The sequence below is a fragment of the Fopius arisanus genome, unplaced genomic scaffold (assembly GCF_000806365.1).
Source record: "Fopius arisanus strain USDA-PBARC FA_bdor unplaced genomic scaffold, ASM80636v1 scaffold00005, whole genome shotgun sequence".
Lineage (NCBI taxonomy): Eukaryota > Metazoa > Arthropoda > Insecta > Hymenoptera > Braconidae > Fopius > Fopius arisanus.
The window spans coordinates 1,977,134-1,991,059 of record NW_011887744.1 but is presented as its reverse complement, the minus strand read 5'-3'; the positions used below and the strand labels follow the sequence as shown (position 1 = coordinate 1,991,059).

At 37.3% G+C, this 13,926-nt stretch overlaps 3 protein-coding genes across 7 annotated transcripts; 2 read left to right on the top strand and 1 right to left on the bottom strand.

Moving 5' to 3' along the window:
- The first annotated feature begins 135 nt into the window (after positions 1-135).
- Positions 136-5,204, top strand: LOC105273505 (uncharacterized). Of its 3 annotated transcripts, none has more exons than XM_011315976.1 (3): positions 136-209; positions 3,019-3,252; positions 4,972-5,204. In XM_011315976.1, exons 1-3 carry the CDS (start codon positions 165-167, stop codon positions 5,176-5,178), a joined length of 486 nt encoding a protein of 161 aa, XP_011314278.1. In that variant the 5' UTR covers positions 136-164; the 3' UTR covers positions 5,179-5,204. The 3 variants fall into 3 exon arrangements, with proteins under 3 accessions (XP_011314278.1, XP_011314280.1, XP_011314279.1); XM_011315978.1 differs by lacking the exon at positions 4,972-5,204 and adding an exon at positions 4,711-4,810; XM_011315977.1 differs by lacking the exon at positions 4,972-5,204 and adding an exon at positions 3,657-3,714.
- On the bottom strand, positions 276-3,109 carry LOC105273503 (U2 small nuclear ribonucleoprotein auxiliary factor 35 kDa subunit-related protein 1). 2 transcript variants are annotated; one of them, XM_011315975.1, is made up of 4 exons: positions 3,028-3,109; positions 2,150-2,583; positions 1,119-1,960; positions 339-900 (listed from the first exon to the last, which is right to left on the bottom strand). In XM_011315975.1, exons 2-4 carry the CDS (start codon positions 2,396-2,398, stop codon positions 402-404), a joined length of 1,590 nt encoding a protein of 529 aa, XP_011314277.1. In that variant the 5' UTR covers positions 2,399-2,583; positions 3,028-3,109; the 3' UTR covers positions 339-401. The 2 variants fall into 2 exon arrangements, with proteins under 2 accessions (XP_011314276.1, XP_011314277.1); XM_011315974.1 differs by lacking the exon at positions 3,028-3,109 and having other exon boundaries at positions 276-900; positions 2,150-2,828.
- On the top strand, positions 5,024-13,806 carry Golgin97 (Golgin 97). 2 transcript variants are annotated; one of them, XM_011315980.1, is made up of 8 exons: positions 5,024-5,396; positions 6,705-7,098; positions 7,260-7,348; positions 7,509-7,637; positions 9,621-10,013; positions 11,813-12,340; positions 12,522-12,749; positions 12,996-13,806. In XM_011315980.1, the coding sequence occupies exons 1-8, from the start codon at positions 5,280-5,282 to the stop codon at positions 13,149-13,151; spliced, it is 2,034 nt and encodes a 677-aa protein (XP_011314282.1). In that variant the 5' UTR covers positions 5,024-5,279; the 3' UTR covers positions 13,152-13,806. The 2 variants fall into 2 exon arrangements, with proteins under 2 accessions (XP_011314282.1, XP_011314283.1); XM_011315981.1 differs by lacking the exon at positions 9,621-10,013 and having other exon boundaries at positions 5,033-5,396; positions 12,996-13,804.
- Positions 13,807-13,926: the final 120 nt, after the last annotated feature.

Genomic DNA, 13,926 nt, shown 5'->3' with positions numbered 1-13,926 from the left:
ACTACAATTTCCGATGCTAACGTCGTAGCGCTGGTGTCGACTCAGTCGTGACAAATTAAACGGAATAAAATTCTATTATTTCTAGTTAGGGGGTTTCACTTTTTTTAGGAACTTTTCGTTTGAAGGAAAGTTCCGAGCGGATTTTTCTATTATTGCTCAAAAATATGTATATTGAACTATCTAGAAGGAAGAATAGAAATACTGGAAGGGTAATTACACAAAATTTTAATAAAACATATATTATTCTGTATAATTGATACGAAAGAGAATGGGAGAGTTCGGCCTGGGAAGATATAGAACAAAGGCAATAATTTCAATTTCTAATCGATCTCAACTCGGTTTTTTATGATAAATGAATGAAAAAATAATTTATTCAATAGTCAACAAATTCACTAGGTGATTCAATCTTTAGGGGATCCTGAAGATTCGGCTTCAGACTCTGTTGTTTCCCACTGATATTCTTCAGTAACTACAGTCTTATCCCCCAGATTTTCCTCCTCTGCACGAGAATTACTTGTGTCAGAGTGAATGGAACCCTCAGCCTCATCCCACTTGGATTTTCTCGAAGTTTGTTTGCTCTTTTCCCTTGATTTGTGCCTCTCAGTTCGTTTCGATGCCTTATGGCTTCTTCCATTCTCCTTATTGGACTCCCTATGACTTTTCTTTTCCCTTCTGCGGGAACACTCACCGTCAGATAAGGAACTTCTTCGTCTCCGAGACCCCGAAGAAGATGGCTTTCGTTTTTTACTTCTTTTTAACCTCTCCGAACTGTCTCTTGATTTTCTTGAGGATTTCCGATGCTCTCTGGGTTTCACTTCGCTTTCTGGCGACTCTGACCATCTCCAGTCCTTGTGGTCTCTCTTGGTACTTCGGACCGAATCGTCCCATGAGGATTGACTCCTGAAACATCAAGTGATCAAGTTTCAATAGGTTCTATAAAAAATATCGCGATTTTCTGGTGAAAATATTATATTATCTGCCGGCGGAATGAATCAGAAGTGAAAAACAATGGAATCCGAGTTCAAATATTTCTTCGAGTTCTGGAAATAAAATTGTTTCACACCAGAAATTATCGAAATGTATTCAATTTTATTGAAGAAATGAAAGTAAAGACTGACCTGCGTCGACTTCTCTCCGTTCGCCGACCAGAGGTCTCACCCTCTGGCTTCTTGGCCCACCTCGGAGGGCTCTGTATATCATACTCATCCCTGGGATTTCTGAAGGTGTGCAAAAAATTGCACATTTTGCCTTTGGGGCAGTGAGCAAGTCCACAGACGGCTGCCCTCCAGGAGCTGATATTAGCAAATTCGCAGTTTATTTGTCTCCCAGCGTAATATCGACCATTCAGACTTCTCCAGGCCCTGGCAGCCTCTCTCTCAGTTTGATACTCAACGTAAAGATTTCCCCTCAGGTGGACCTCAGTATTACGACAGAATTTGAGGGTTTTGATTCTTCCGAAAGACTCGAGCTCCGGCAGAACGTCTCGATAAAATTCCCTAAAGTCTTTTTGGGTCTCGCGACTGTCGTACTCAAGGCCGATGTCAGTGTCGTACTCGTGAGAATTCCTCTCGAGGGAGAAATGCGTGTAGAAACCTGGAATCACGAGGATCTTACCCAGGGCGAGTCTCCGGTGATTCCTCGAGCAGGATTCGCCGTATTTGCAGGCGGCCGTTTTTGTGAAGAAAGGGCAGAGCTCCTTCCCGGGTTTACTATCAATTACCTCTCGCAGAAACTCGGGGGTCTTCGCCCTAGAGTCAATATACCCGTCGATTTCGTTCTTGAGTTTCTCTCGTTGCTTTAATTCCTCATCTTCGCGATTTTTCGCCTCTTGTTTCTTTTTGTTTACGATCTGTTGCTTCGCCTCGAATTCCTTTCGGATTATCTCTTCCTGACGAAGCTGTTCTGCTCGGGCCTTTGAACGCTTCTCCTGGACAATTTTCCATTCTTCTTGCGCCATTACCTGGGGTTGAATTGACCAAACAAAATTATCATTATTTAATTTAAAGTAGGCTCCTGTTATAATCGCTTAAACAAACTCCTCTTAAGATATATTGACCTGAAATTTGTAAAACTAAAATTTTGTCTTAATTTTTTTATCAATTTGTCATCTTTCTTTATTGTCTATTGTCTTCGCTTGAATAATTTATACCTCTCTCTCAGTCCATAGACGTTCCTGATGATCATGCTCCTCTTGTTCTCGCCTTTGCTTTTCTTTCTCAGCTGTGGCCTGCTCTTCAATCCATTTCAAATATTCCGCGCTTCTCTCCAGTGCTTCCCTCAAACGATTATCATCCGCTTCAACCTCTCGAGCATGTTTTCGTCGTATTTTCCTCCTCCTCTCTTTTTTCGCCATTCTCCTCCACTCTTTATGGGACAACGACTTCTTACCCATCTCCATGCCCCAGTGACCAATGGAGAAATCTCTCTCATTTGTTTAATAATATAAAAAACAACCATCAGCCTAACAGCAGGAAACACCGGTTAAGTTCACTCCACTGCCTCAACTTCTCACTCAAAATCCCGAATTTCATTCAATTTCATACAAAAAATCGTCATAATTGCAGAAACATTTCAGCATTTCCTCTGTAATTAAATTATAAATTTTAGCACAACATCATTCAGATAACCAATAACTCTTAGACTCCTTCCAAAATCAAAACACAATGTCACAGTGGAAATTTTCAGAACTAGAAAATCGCCCAGCTGGTAACATATATCTCTGACAACAAAATACAAAAAGGGGAAATCGATGAATTCCCGCTGCAGTTTTGAATATAATTATATTTTCTCGGATCCATTGTCAAAATCATTTGAATTATCAGTTTACTGAGGAAAAGGTAAAATTTCGTGTTGCTTCATCCCGTGTTCATGTGTTCATGGAGATTGCGAAATTATAGGGAAAATTTCTCAGAGGAAAAATTCGCAGAGGAAAATTTCCATTTCGCTATCTTGTAGATACCGGGAAATTATTAATATGTCAGACTAAATTGACATTTCATTTATTTATTTTTTGAATAGTTAACTTACTGGGAGAGAAAGCCGTCGATTGATATTTCGTTGGAGGTAAAATTCTCGAGTGAAGAAAAAGATGTGGAAATTCTGTCGGGCGCTTGTCAAACTCCTGGTTGGCCTGATATTCATCAGTTTGACGAATATCCTAGTTTACGATTCTGTCTACGTAATAATGTGCATCCTTGCAGTACTAGGACTCGCCAATTTCATGACCAGAATTCAGATTTAGCGAAATTGTGGGTAAGTTTTAACTTCTCAGTCTTTTCTTCCTGACTTTCACGATTGAATTATCTCACCGTTTTTTTTTCGGTGAAAGAGTGATAAATATATAATTGATTGTACTAGATAATGATTTTTGGGAATTTCTCAATGTGATTAATTATTCATAGAACTTTCTCAAAGTTGTAACTAATGTCTGGAGTAATATTACTGTAATTACTGAAATCTAATGGGTTTTTCGTGGAAATAATCAGATTAACGAAATACGGTAATGAGAGACTAAATACTGTATGTACTTATATTCCTCATAAGATAAAATATTATTTTGAATTTAAATCAGTATTAATGATAATTGATTTATTAGATTATTATTGTTGAATTATTTTGAGAGAAATCAATTGAAAAACTGAATATTTTTCTCAAAGGTGGGGATTTTGTAAAGAATAAACGCCAGCGGTATCGTAGTACTGCACCCCAAGAGAGGGAGGGCGCCATGCACAATGGGGCTACCTACAGTCACTCTGAGAGCCAGACTGCTACTGAGTCGGCTAACGGGTAGACACCCCACCATAGGGTGCGACCCCCTCTTTCTCTTGGGGTGAGGTACCCCAATGCCGGTTGGGTCCCTCAAACCCCCACTGAGCGGCTCAGTACGGGTGGGGTGGGCTCAATGGTGGGGTGGGCTCAATGGTGGGGTATCTGCCCGTCAGCCGACTCGATAACTGCCTCAGTAGCAGTCCCGCTGTCAGAGGGGCAGGTTGATTTGATGAATTTTATTTTCTGAAAATTAAAAATTTTTCAATTTCAATGAATACCTCCTCGATTTTCATGCTCCCCTGATACTTTTTTGAAAATTTTTAATTTTTCAATTTCAGTAAATACCTCCTCGATTTTTATGCTCCTCTGATGCTTTTATGAAAATTTTGAATTTTCAAATTTCGGTGAAATACCTCCTCGATTTTTATGCTCTCCTGATACTTTTTTGAAAATTTTGAATTTTCAAATTTCAGTGAATACTTCTTTAATTTTCATGTTCCCCTGATAGTTTTTCAAAAATTTCGAATTTTTACATTTCAGTGAATACTTCCTCAATTGTCATGCTCTCTTGATACTTTTTCAAAAATTTCGAATTTTCAAATTTCAGTGAATACCTCCTCGATTTTCATGCTCCCCTGATACTTTTTCAAAAATTTCAAATTTTCACATTTCAGTGAATACTTCCTCAACTGTCAGGCTCTCCTGATACTTTTTCAAAAATTTCAAATTTTCAAATTTCAGTGAATACTTCCTCAATTGTCATGCTCTCTTGATACTTTTTCAAAAATTTCGAATTTTCAAATTTCAGTGAATACCTCCTCGATTGTCATGCTCTCCTGATACTTTTTCAAAAATTTCGAATATTTGAATTTCAGTGAATACCTCCTCGATTTTCATGCTCCTCTGATACTTTTTTGAAAATTTTTCATTTTTCAATTTCAGTGAATACCAATTTCGTAGCACATAAAATAAAATTCACTCAGTTGACTGGGCCCCCTGATACCGGGACAGCTACTGAGGCAGTTACCGAGTCGGCTGACGGGACGACACCCCCATTGCGTGTGACGCCCTCCCTCTCTTGGGGTGCAGTACTACGATGCCGCTGGGGTCACTCCAACCCCCAGAACTGAGCCTCTACTTCAGTCAATCCTCTTCGTCTGCGTCCGTCTGCTCTTGATCGTTCGAAAACTGGGTCCTGGCCAGTACCTTGATGTACACCCAGATAGCACCACCCATCAACCGAAATTACGTCACAATCTTGCCAGTATGGCAGTATCATGTCGTGCAGTCTCTCATTCAGGTATGACAGCCTCTCATCTACCCTTTAACGAAAAATTAAACCACTCATTGTTGACTCGTAAAACAACTCGTGACGTCGTGACAAAAAAATGCGAATTCGGCATTCAGTGAAGTTCGTGAATTTTCAAGTGACTCGTTTTATTTGAGTGACTCATTGATTGGTGACGTTGACAGGTGGGTTCTGTCACTCCCAAAAGTGTTGATAAGAGTGGATGAAAATGTTCGCGGGTTTGAAAAACAAAATACGTGAGGAAATTGGGAGTGATGTGTCCACTGTTGTCAGAAATGCTGGATCAGTCAGAGGGATTAACTCCAGACAAATTTCACAGGTAATCTCCAGTACATTTTTTCACTTCATTATGGATAATGACATTTTACACCCACCGGGAGTTTCATGATCAATAATAAACTCAATCATTTTCTAAAATCTAAGAAAAAAATGAGATATCACTCGACTGTATAAATTACGTGTAATTAGGTAAACTAGTTGTGTTTTATGCGACAACTTTGCATATCGTAATGTTCGTTTGTTAATTTCAGTAGATCAAAAAAGGAGGCAAATAATGATGAAACCTTGATGACGTTTTTAATCACTCTGTGCATTTTTTCTTTTTGGATGATTATGGTTTATTATGGATGATTAAATTTCACCCCCAGGGCTTGATTTGATTTTTGAGTAGAGCAAGAATTCGTGAAGACTTAAACAATGGTATCAGATTATATAAAATACGTGGAAGGCACGGTGGTTTGTCTTGTTTTTTTTTCACTCATTGAGATATTGGACTGTTCGATGGTTTGTTTATTTTAGTAGAACACGTGGAAAAATGTTGGTTTGCCTTTTGTGGACATTCCAGTCAATTCATGTATATTCTGAGGATTTTCTGATGTCTGATTCTATTTGATTGAGATTAATCGAGGTCACTTCGATCTGGCACAACTGGAAATAATCAATCGAATCAATGTTCATGGATATTCAATATTTTACCAAATCACTGCTCTCTGGTATGATTCAGTTTTAATTATGTTGTATTCATGTGAACTTTATGAATCTCAGTCAAGTGAGATTTATCACTTTCCGGATGGAAAATATATACAAGAAGTTCCCCTTGAATGTCCTAGAATCCAGTTCCAGCGGTTTAATTCAATTTCTCTCGCTTCGCTAATTACGGAAATTTTTCAAGAATGAGTGACTTTGATTCCCTCCATTACAGTCGAAACCTTGAGATTCTATTTCGTCTTATAATAAATATAATTCCTCATAATAGATTTCTCTAAAAATATTCTGATTTAAAAAATCTGAATTTTCTTTTTAATTCCTCTTATTCGCTGTACTTTAACTGTTCTACGAATGTAAATATTCACATCCTATACAAATATTTGAAGATATTTATTTTCGCCACATGCACTCCATAAGATTAATGTCCACAATGAATTGTTTTCGAGAAGAATTTAATTTTAATTATATAAATATAAATGAAATAATAAACGTGAAACGAATCGAATTGAATAGTTAAAAGTTCGAAAAATATTATTTATCCGATAATTTGAAAAAAAAAGATCAAGTGCGAGTATGAAGCTCCGGCTAATTAATTGGCCCAATTATTTGAATTATGCGTCATAAATTGTCCTCATTTCAGACTGGTTCTTCCAGCAGCATAAGTGGCTCTCAAATATCTCTGGACGAGTTTCGTGACAGCAGTGCGATAACGTCATCCCCAATTCTCCATCGAAAAAGAGAAAATAGTTTGGATTTCAAATTGAGCGATGGCACCCAGTTGACACCCAAAGATATTAAAAAATTAGAGAGTCGCGAGGAGGAGTGGCGGAGACGTCTGATGAAGAAAGAAGCCGAGTTGCAGAAGAAAATTGATAAAAAAGATGAAGAGTGGCGAGTCAAGCTGCTCGATAAGGAGAAGGAGTGGAAGAAGATCCTGGAGAAACAGGAGAAGGAGAAACTGAAAATCGAGGAGGAAAGACTGAAAGCTGAGAATGCCAGGAAGTCCCTTGAGCTCGCCCTCAGAGACGCTGAAGGTATCAGTTTAGTGTTTTTTTCATCAATTTTTTTTATCGACGTGCGTCAGTATTGATGTGCGGTGTGTAATCGGTCACTTGTATGTACATCATTTGAATGGTAATTCACACACCACAGGTGTCCCGGGAAATGAAATAATCGTTTGTTTTTTCGTTTTCAGAATACAAAAAGAAACTTTATAGCTTTCAAGAGGATGCTGAACAGCTTGAGGGGTTTCAAACACAGGAAATGGCCAAAATTAAACATTTAGTGAGTATTACTTTTTTTTCATTCGGTTCTTATTTATTTCATTTTATTCGCCTCCATTGCTTTATCCGACTCAAGTCTTTTCAATAATTTTATTCAATAATTCATTCATCTATTTTGATATGGAATTTCAATTAAACTTATTTCTTCTTTTTGTTTTTAGTTATTAGCGAAAGAACAAGAAGTCGACGAAAAATCCCATCACTTGAAATCAGCGCTAAGTGAGATAGAAACGTTAAAAACCGAAGTGTCTCGACTGCGAAGATACGAAGATGAACTGAATAATGTCCAGGTAAGTTTCTTTCCACAGCTAATGAAAATTCGTGCTTGCGAAATTACAGAAATGATCGTCATGTCTATAGTATAGACTACATGACAATTATCTCGCTTGATATTTGAATTATCATATTCGTTTGAGACTTATTTTTTATTTTACTCACTACTTTTATTCATGAATCCACTCATTCGCTCATCATGTGGCTCATTATAATATCAGTAGTGATATGGTAATTTAGGATGAGAAATTGAATATTTAGGTGGGGAAGACACGTATAGGGATTAACGTTTGAGGCGTTTGTGCCTTTATGAAGCTAATATGAAAAACACGATTGGTTAAAACTACACATGACAACTCTGCTTAGCATACATTGTCAACTAAATGATCGAAATTGTATGCTTTCTCGTTTATTCCTTGCCCATTGCGTACTGGGCTGTGGAGTTTAAGCATTTCAGCGTTTTTATTTCAATTCGTTTTGATTTATTGAGTTCTTGTGGAATGGAGAGAACCTCAAACACTAATATTCATTATCTTGAATCACTTTCTCATTATTTTTAAAATTTAATTACGAATATATCAAATTTTTGGGATTGTGAAAAAATTGATGCGTCGAAATTCAAGTTATTTTCACTATCAGAAACGAGAATTAGAACACCCATAATTAAATCGGGAGGAAATGTCAAATGATATGTTCAGACCCGGAAATTCTATCAACTCTTCGCTCGCAAATAGATACACATTGCAAGTTCGAGTGAAAATTATTCCCACGAGAATGAAAATTCCAAGCAATGAGTTAATTCGGTACTGTAATAGTTATAAAGGCCTGAATAATAATATTCGAGCAGATCTCTCGATTCCACTGAACACTCAAGTTTGTTTTTATTTTGTGCTTTGTGTTCTACCGGCGTAAACGTCTTCCTGTGAGTTCTATTGCACTTTTTTCACGCTCCTGAAACCACAAAACAGCTCGAACAACTGAAACCGTGTGTTACGTGAACATTCCATAGCGAAATGTCAAAATGTACGGTTTTGACAGCTCCAATGAATTTTCTAATGTATAAAAAACGCGCATGGAGAATCGGAAACAGTTTTCCCTTACGAGATACACCAGATGATTAGGCGGTTTTTTTCCGCTGATTTGTCGCTGCTACTGCTGGAAAGGCTGGAGGTACGTTTTTTACAAAAAAAAGAGAAAAGCTTTGCTGCTTTATAGCTTACAAATTCTCTCTTATCGCTTCAAACCGGTGTTTGGGGTTCTGACTATCAATTCTGTGATAATCCGCATGTTTGGATCAACCAGTTGAGACTAACAATCTTATCTTTTATATTCACATAGGGCATTTATTTTGAGCCACACATTAATCTTATCGTCTCATTTGGATTATTCTCATTATTCTCTTCGTTAAGACTGGCTTTTTTATTATCTGTTTTTTATAAATATTTCTTTGGGGTTTTCATTTGCTTTTGTGCTGTCTATCAAACAATGAGAAAGTTTCATATTTTAATTGGGGGAATTCAACGAAAATTCTCATTCAGGATTTATAAAGAAGATCATGAGTATTTTCCATGAGTCTCTCAAATATATTCAAGATACTTTCAATAAAAGTTTGAATATAATTTTTTATACGAAAATCGAGATATTTCATTAGCAGAAGGTGGTACCTCGATATTTCATAAATACTGATCAATAATATCATTAATTATGAAATATTTAGTCGGTATTTACGACTGGCTGGATTACAGGATTTTACGACAAATTGAAAAAATTAAATAAATAGTAGTAAGAACAATTTTTTGAATTTTTTGAGAGTATCTGAGGGGTGGAAAAAATTAGTGGACTGAAAAGAAGAATATGTAATGCCTCAATTAAAAGGGGAAATTCTCATTCACACAACAAACTGATCGACCAGAATGTGCGAATAATGCTTTTTCGCAGAAGCAGGCAAACTCAGAGTCAAGCCCGATACGATTAAAAATACCGAAAAATGGTAATTTCAGGATGATATGGAAAGCCTCCGGCATACGACTCAGCGTGAGAAGGCCCAATTGTCGGGTGAATTGGCACAAACTAAAGAGGAAGTGCGTCACCTGATGGTCAAGGTGTTTGTTCTTGAGCAGAGAGTGGCCCTCGAGTCTAACAGTGAATCAAGTGTTGATGAGAGAATAGCAGATCTGATGAGAGAGAGAACATTATTAGAGAGAAAGCTGGAGGAGGCGCATCTCCATTTGTCGGATATCAAGACGAGTTGGTCGGGGAAGATTTCATCGTTGGAGACACAAGTTGGCAGACTGAGCAGACAAGCAGGTGAAGAAGGGCTTGAGAGGCGAAGGGTCGAGGAGGAGAAGGAGAAGCTCAAGCAGAGGGTCAAGCTGTTGGAAGGAGAAATTGAGGTGAACAATGTTGTAATGGCGACAAAAGATGCTAAGCTTTTGCGCATGGCGGAAGACATCGACGAGATGGCAACGGAACTTAAAGAGCTCCGTGCCAGCGTTGATGATGAGGTCGAAGAGTTTAAACGACAAATCGTGAGTTACCGGGATTTCTAATTATTCAGGTTGTCGTGGATTTGCATGAGGGTAGCAATGCAGCTAGGATACGTTTTGTTTTGTTGAAAATATTCTATTGTCAGCGAAGAGTAAGTTTCTGGGCTCGGCTCAGAGATATTGACGGAAGTGCAAGCTGACGTGTAGTTTAGTGGCCCAGTGAAGTTTATGAAGTCAGGAGAGTTGACTCAGTTCAGTAGATTATTATTTGTTGGAAGGAATGCTTAGAATCTTTGAATATTTTTATTATCTAATCATGAATTGTTGGGATTGTTGCATCAGTAGCAGACATTCCATGTTCTATTTACACTTAATTTTTAGTTACTTTCACGGATTCACTTGCAGCTTTTATGTGATGGCGTATTTCTCACCCTGTCTAAATTCCAAGAACTTTTTAATGTGGTTTTTTATGAAATTTGTTTATTCTCAGTGTAAGGGCATGTTGAGGAGGAGAGAATCTATATTTTGTATATTTAGAAATGATGAGTACGAGTTTTATGGAAAAACGGGAAAATACGTTAACTTGTGCTGGTATTTTAGTATTTTCTTACTCCGAGGCTCTTTGTTTTACGATCTGATCACGAATATTTATTCATGATGTATTCAAGGCCGCATTCAAGGCCGCACAATGTAGCGCATGATTTGCCTCGCTTTATCGCACAATTCTTCTCCTCAAACTATTTCAACAGCATTTTTTTATTTGGTTTCCACATTCGGTTTTAATCATTCCGCATGCGAAGCTGTTGATCAGCTTGTTGCTATTATTTTGCCATCACCCAAATTAATAAAAAATAGTACATGACAGCTAAACACAGATTGAATTCAGTTTTCGTTGATCCTTGACAAAAATATTCTTCAACACTACAGAATTATGGAAATTTGGCAGCTGAATTTTTATGTATCACATTGTTATGTAAATTTTATTCACGGAAATAAAATTTATGAAAACGTAAGATTCATTATTTTTGCTTTATCTTCATTTTTGAAACCTGATTACTCTATCCTCTCCTGTCACCCACCACTCAGCTTTTATTTTTACACACGATAAAACGACACTAGCGAAAATATCCCGGATTGAATAACCCACATTCCTGGGTTCGCGTAATTTAATTATACAAGCGATGTTGTAGTCATATTTAGATTTTTAGCACGGTTCCCACATGACAACCACATTTCATTATTTTGGGGCTCAGTCATTGTGGGAATATTGAAAAAACTGCAACACCTTATGCACTATTTTATGGATAATTACTCTGAACTCTTTATGAGACTTTCGTCGAACGTTAAATCCTCCCATTGCAATAAATTTTTAATTATATATTACATGATTACTTAAATGTCTTCCATCTTTCAGAAATCACTTGAATATTTTTCGTCAGGAAATTTTCAAAGTGAATAATATAATTATCAGAAATGAATGTCTTTCTTGCGGAGGGATATTATAAATAATTTATTCATATTGTAATTCAATCATTTTTAATTACTTGTTTTTCAAAGGGAATTTTATTAATTACACAAACAGGGTCTGACATTTTCAATATAATTGAAGAATAAAATTCGTAATTCAATTCCAATCCCCGAATATACTCTCACTGGAAATAGGTGCAAAATCTATGAATAATGAAAAATTCAATCCACTTTCTCAGACATCGTCGAGCAAAGACCTGGATAGACTAAAGTCGGAGTTGGATGAAAAGACAAGACAACTGTCCGAGACAGAGAAAGAACTGGGACAATTGAAATTAACGTGCGAGGGAGAAAAGGACAACAATTCCTCCTTACACATGCAATTAGCGCGATTGCGCGAGAATCTTGAGACTGAAAGGACATCGTCCGCCACCCTGAGGCTTTCTTTCGAGAAAGAGCGTGACGAGAAGGACCTGGCTCTCCTCAGGAACGCGCAAGTATCCCAGGATTTTGAGCTTGCCATGCAGGAGAAGAGAATCCAGGAAACCGAGAACGTAGATCTCCAGAGTAAGATTGAGAGTCTCGAAATGACTGTGAAGAAAATGAAGCATGATATGGATGAGTCCTGCAGGAGTTTCGAGGAGGCCCAGGAGAGATTAGTTGTTTTCCAGCGAGCCGAGGACGAGCGCAAGAACAATGAGGAAATGGAAAGAACTTTGAAGAGTAATTTAGCGGATATGGAGGAGCAATTGAACGATAAGACGAAGGTCAGTTTATAATTCTCTAGAATAAAGTGTGCACGTTTAAATTACGCATTACAAGTAGTCATTAAATTTGAATTCGTAATATACCTCATTCTTACGCAGTGAAAAAAGAAAAGAAAAAGTATTGCGTGAGAATTCTAATTATGATGGAGTTTCGAAAAATGGAAATGACTTTGGGTTCTAGACGATTAAAGTGCTCCAACAGAGACTTGCGGACATGAAGAAGACGCTTCAACGAGAATTACGAGTTCCTTCATCGTCGTTGGACAGTGATGCTGAGCCAGCAGCAATACTCAACCCCAGCTCATCGAAAACAGTCACTGCCAAACATTCCAGCGGCCAAGATGAGGACGTCAACTTTAAATATCTCAAGCACGTGCTTATTAAGTTCCTAACCAGCAGAGAATACGAGGTAAAACAGAGAACGAGGCAATTTTCTCGAGTAATTAATGGGTTAACTATTATGTTGAGACTTTTATGATTATATTTAATTCCCCTAACATAAAAAAAAAGAAATCTCAAATTCAAGTATTGACAGAATTTTCATTAACAAGCAAAATCATCAATTGAAAAAATTTCGGGAAATTACCAAAATTGTCTTTAATTCGCTTTTGTTTTAAAATTTTTTTTTTTCAATAATTGATTTTGTTGTCTACAGGCTCTTCATTTGACAAGAGCTGTAGCCACACTTTTACACTTTTCACCAGAGGAAGAAAGACTGCTCCAGGAAACACTGGAATGGAAGATGTCGTGGTTTGGCACACGTCCAAATCTTGGATTCGGTCAGACAGCAAAAGCCATTCCCCCCAGCTGATAGTGAGGTGTACTCTCCGTTCAAGGAGAAGAGTCTATTTCATTAGGCCAAAGTGCCACAGACTTCGAATCATATTCCATTGATGAATTACTGCTCCCACTATCACGATCTATTTTCGGGTAGAACTTGAGGGATTGCGAAAGCAGGAGCTATCAGAATTCCATGAATTTGAAAGCCAAGAACTTTTGCCAACTACTTTAGATCGATATTTATTTCTGTATTTCATGTGTGAGGGTCTTCGTGATGTTTATGTGAATCTCGTTTTTGTACCAACTGCTTGTAAATGTGAATGGGAATTTTCATGCGATTATCTGAAGTTAGAAAATTATTTAATTCCAGGGAAAGGAGAAATCCCAGCGATTAGACGTAATTGTGATACGCTTGACTATTTTTTCAAAATGAATGCTGACGATTGGAGATAATTGTTCAATCGATTTGTGTTTATACTCCTAGTAGAAATTCATGAGATTTTGGAGGGAGAAGTATTAATAATACATTGACAGTTTTAACATTTTCATAGGAGTGGTAGAGGGAAGAATAGAGAGAAGATAGGAATCATTTTCGGAATGACACGTTGAACGTGTTACTGTGCCTAATTTAGACATCGCACCATAGATTCAAACTGTCGATGAATTGTACATTAAATAAAAAACATGGAACCAGTCAGTACTACTTTACTATTATTTTCCAAAAGTCCAATGTTTTTTTAGAAATGACCTCCCGAGTGAATAAGAAATATTAATGAAAGCATTATTGCCATTGATGAATTATTATT

Coding starts and splice junctions, on each gene's coding strand:
- LOC105273505 (XM_011315976.1), top strand. CDS start 165: ATGTATATTGAACTATCTAGAAGGAAGAATAGAAATACTGGAAGG. Junction 210..3,018: donor AGAATAGAAATACTGGAAGG/GTAATTACACAA, acceptor TTTTTTGAATAG/TTAACTTACTGGGAGAGAAA. Junction 3,253..4,971: donor CAGATTTAGCGAAATTGTGG/GTAAGTTTTAAC, acceptor GGTCCTGGCCAG/TACCTTGATGTACACCCAGA.
- LOC105273503 (XM_011315975.1), bottom strand. CDS start 2,398: ATGGAGATGGGTAAGAAGTCGTTGTCCCATAAAGAGTGGAGGAGAATG. Junction 1,961..2,149: donor GTCTATGGACTGAGAGAGAG/GTATAAATTATT, acceptor ATTCAACCCCAG/GTAATGGCGCAAGAAGAATG. Junction 901..1,118: donor ACGGAGAGAAGTCGACGCAG/GTCAGTCTTTAC, acceptor TTGATGTTTCAG/GAGTCAATCCTCATGGGACG.
- Golgin97 (XM_011315980.1), top strand. CDS start 5,280: ATGAAAATGTTCGCGGGTTTGAAAAACAAAATACGTGAGGAAATTGGG. Junction 7,349..7,508: donor TGGCCAAAATTAAACATTTA/GTGAGTATTACT, acceptor TTTTGTTTTTAG/TTATTAGCGAAAGAACAAGA. Junction 12,341..12,521: donor AATTGAACGATAAGACGAAG/GTCAGTTTATAA, acceptor TTTGGGTTCTAG/ACGATTAAAGTGCTCCAACA.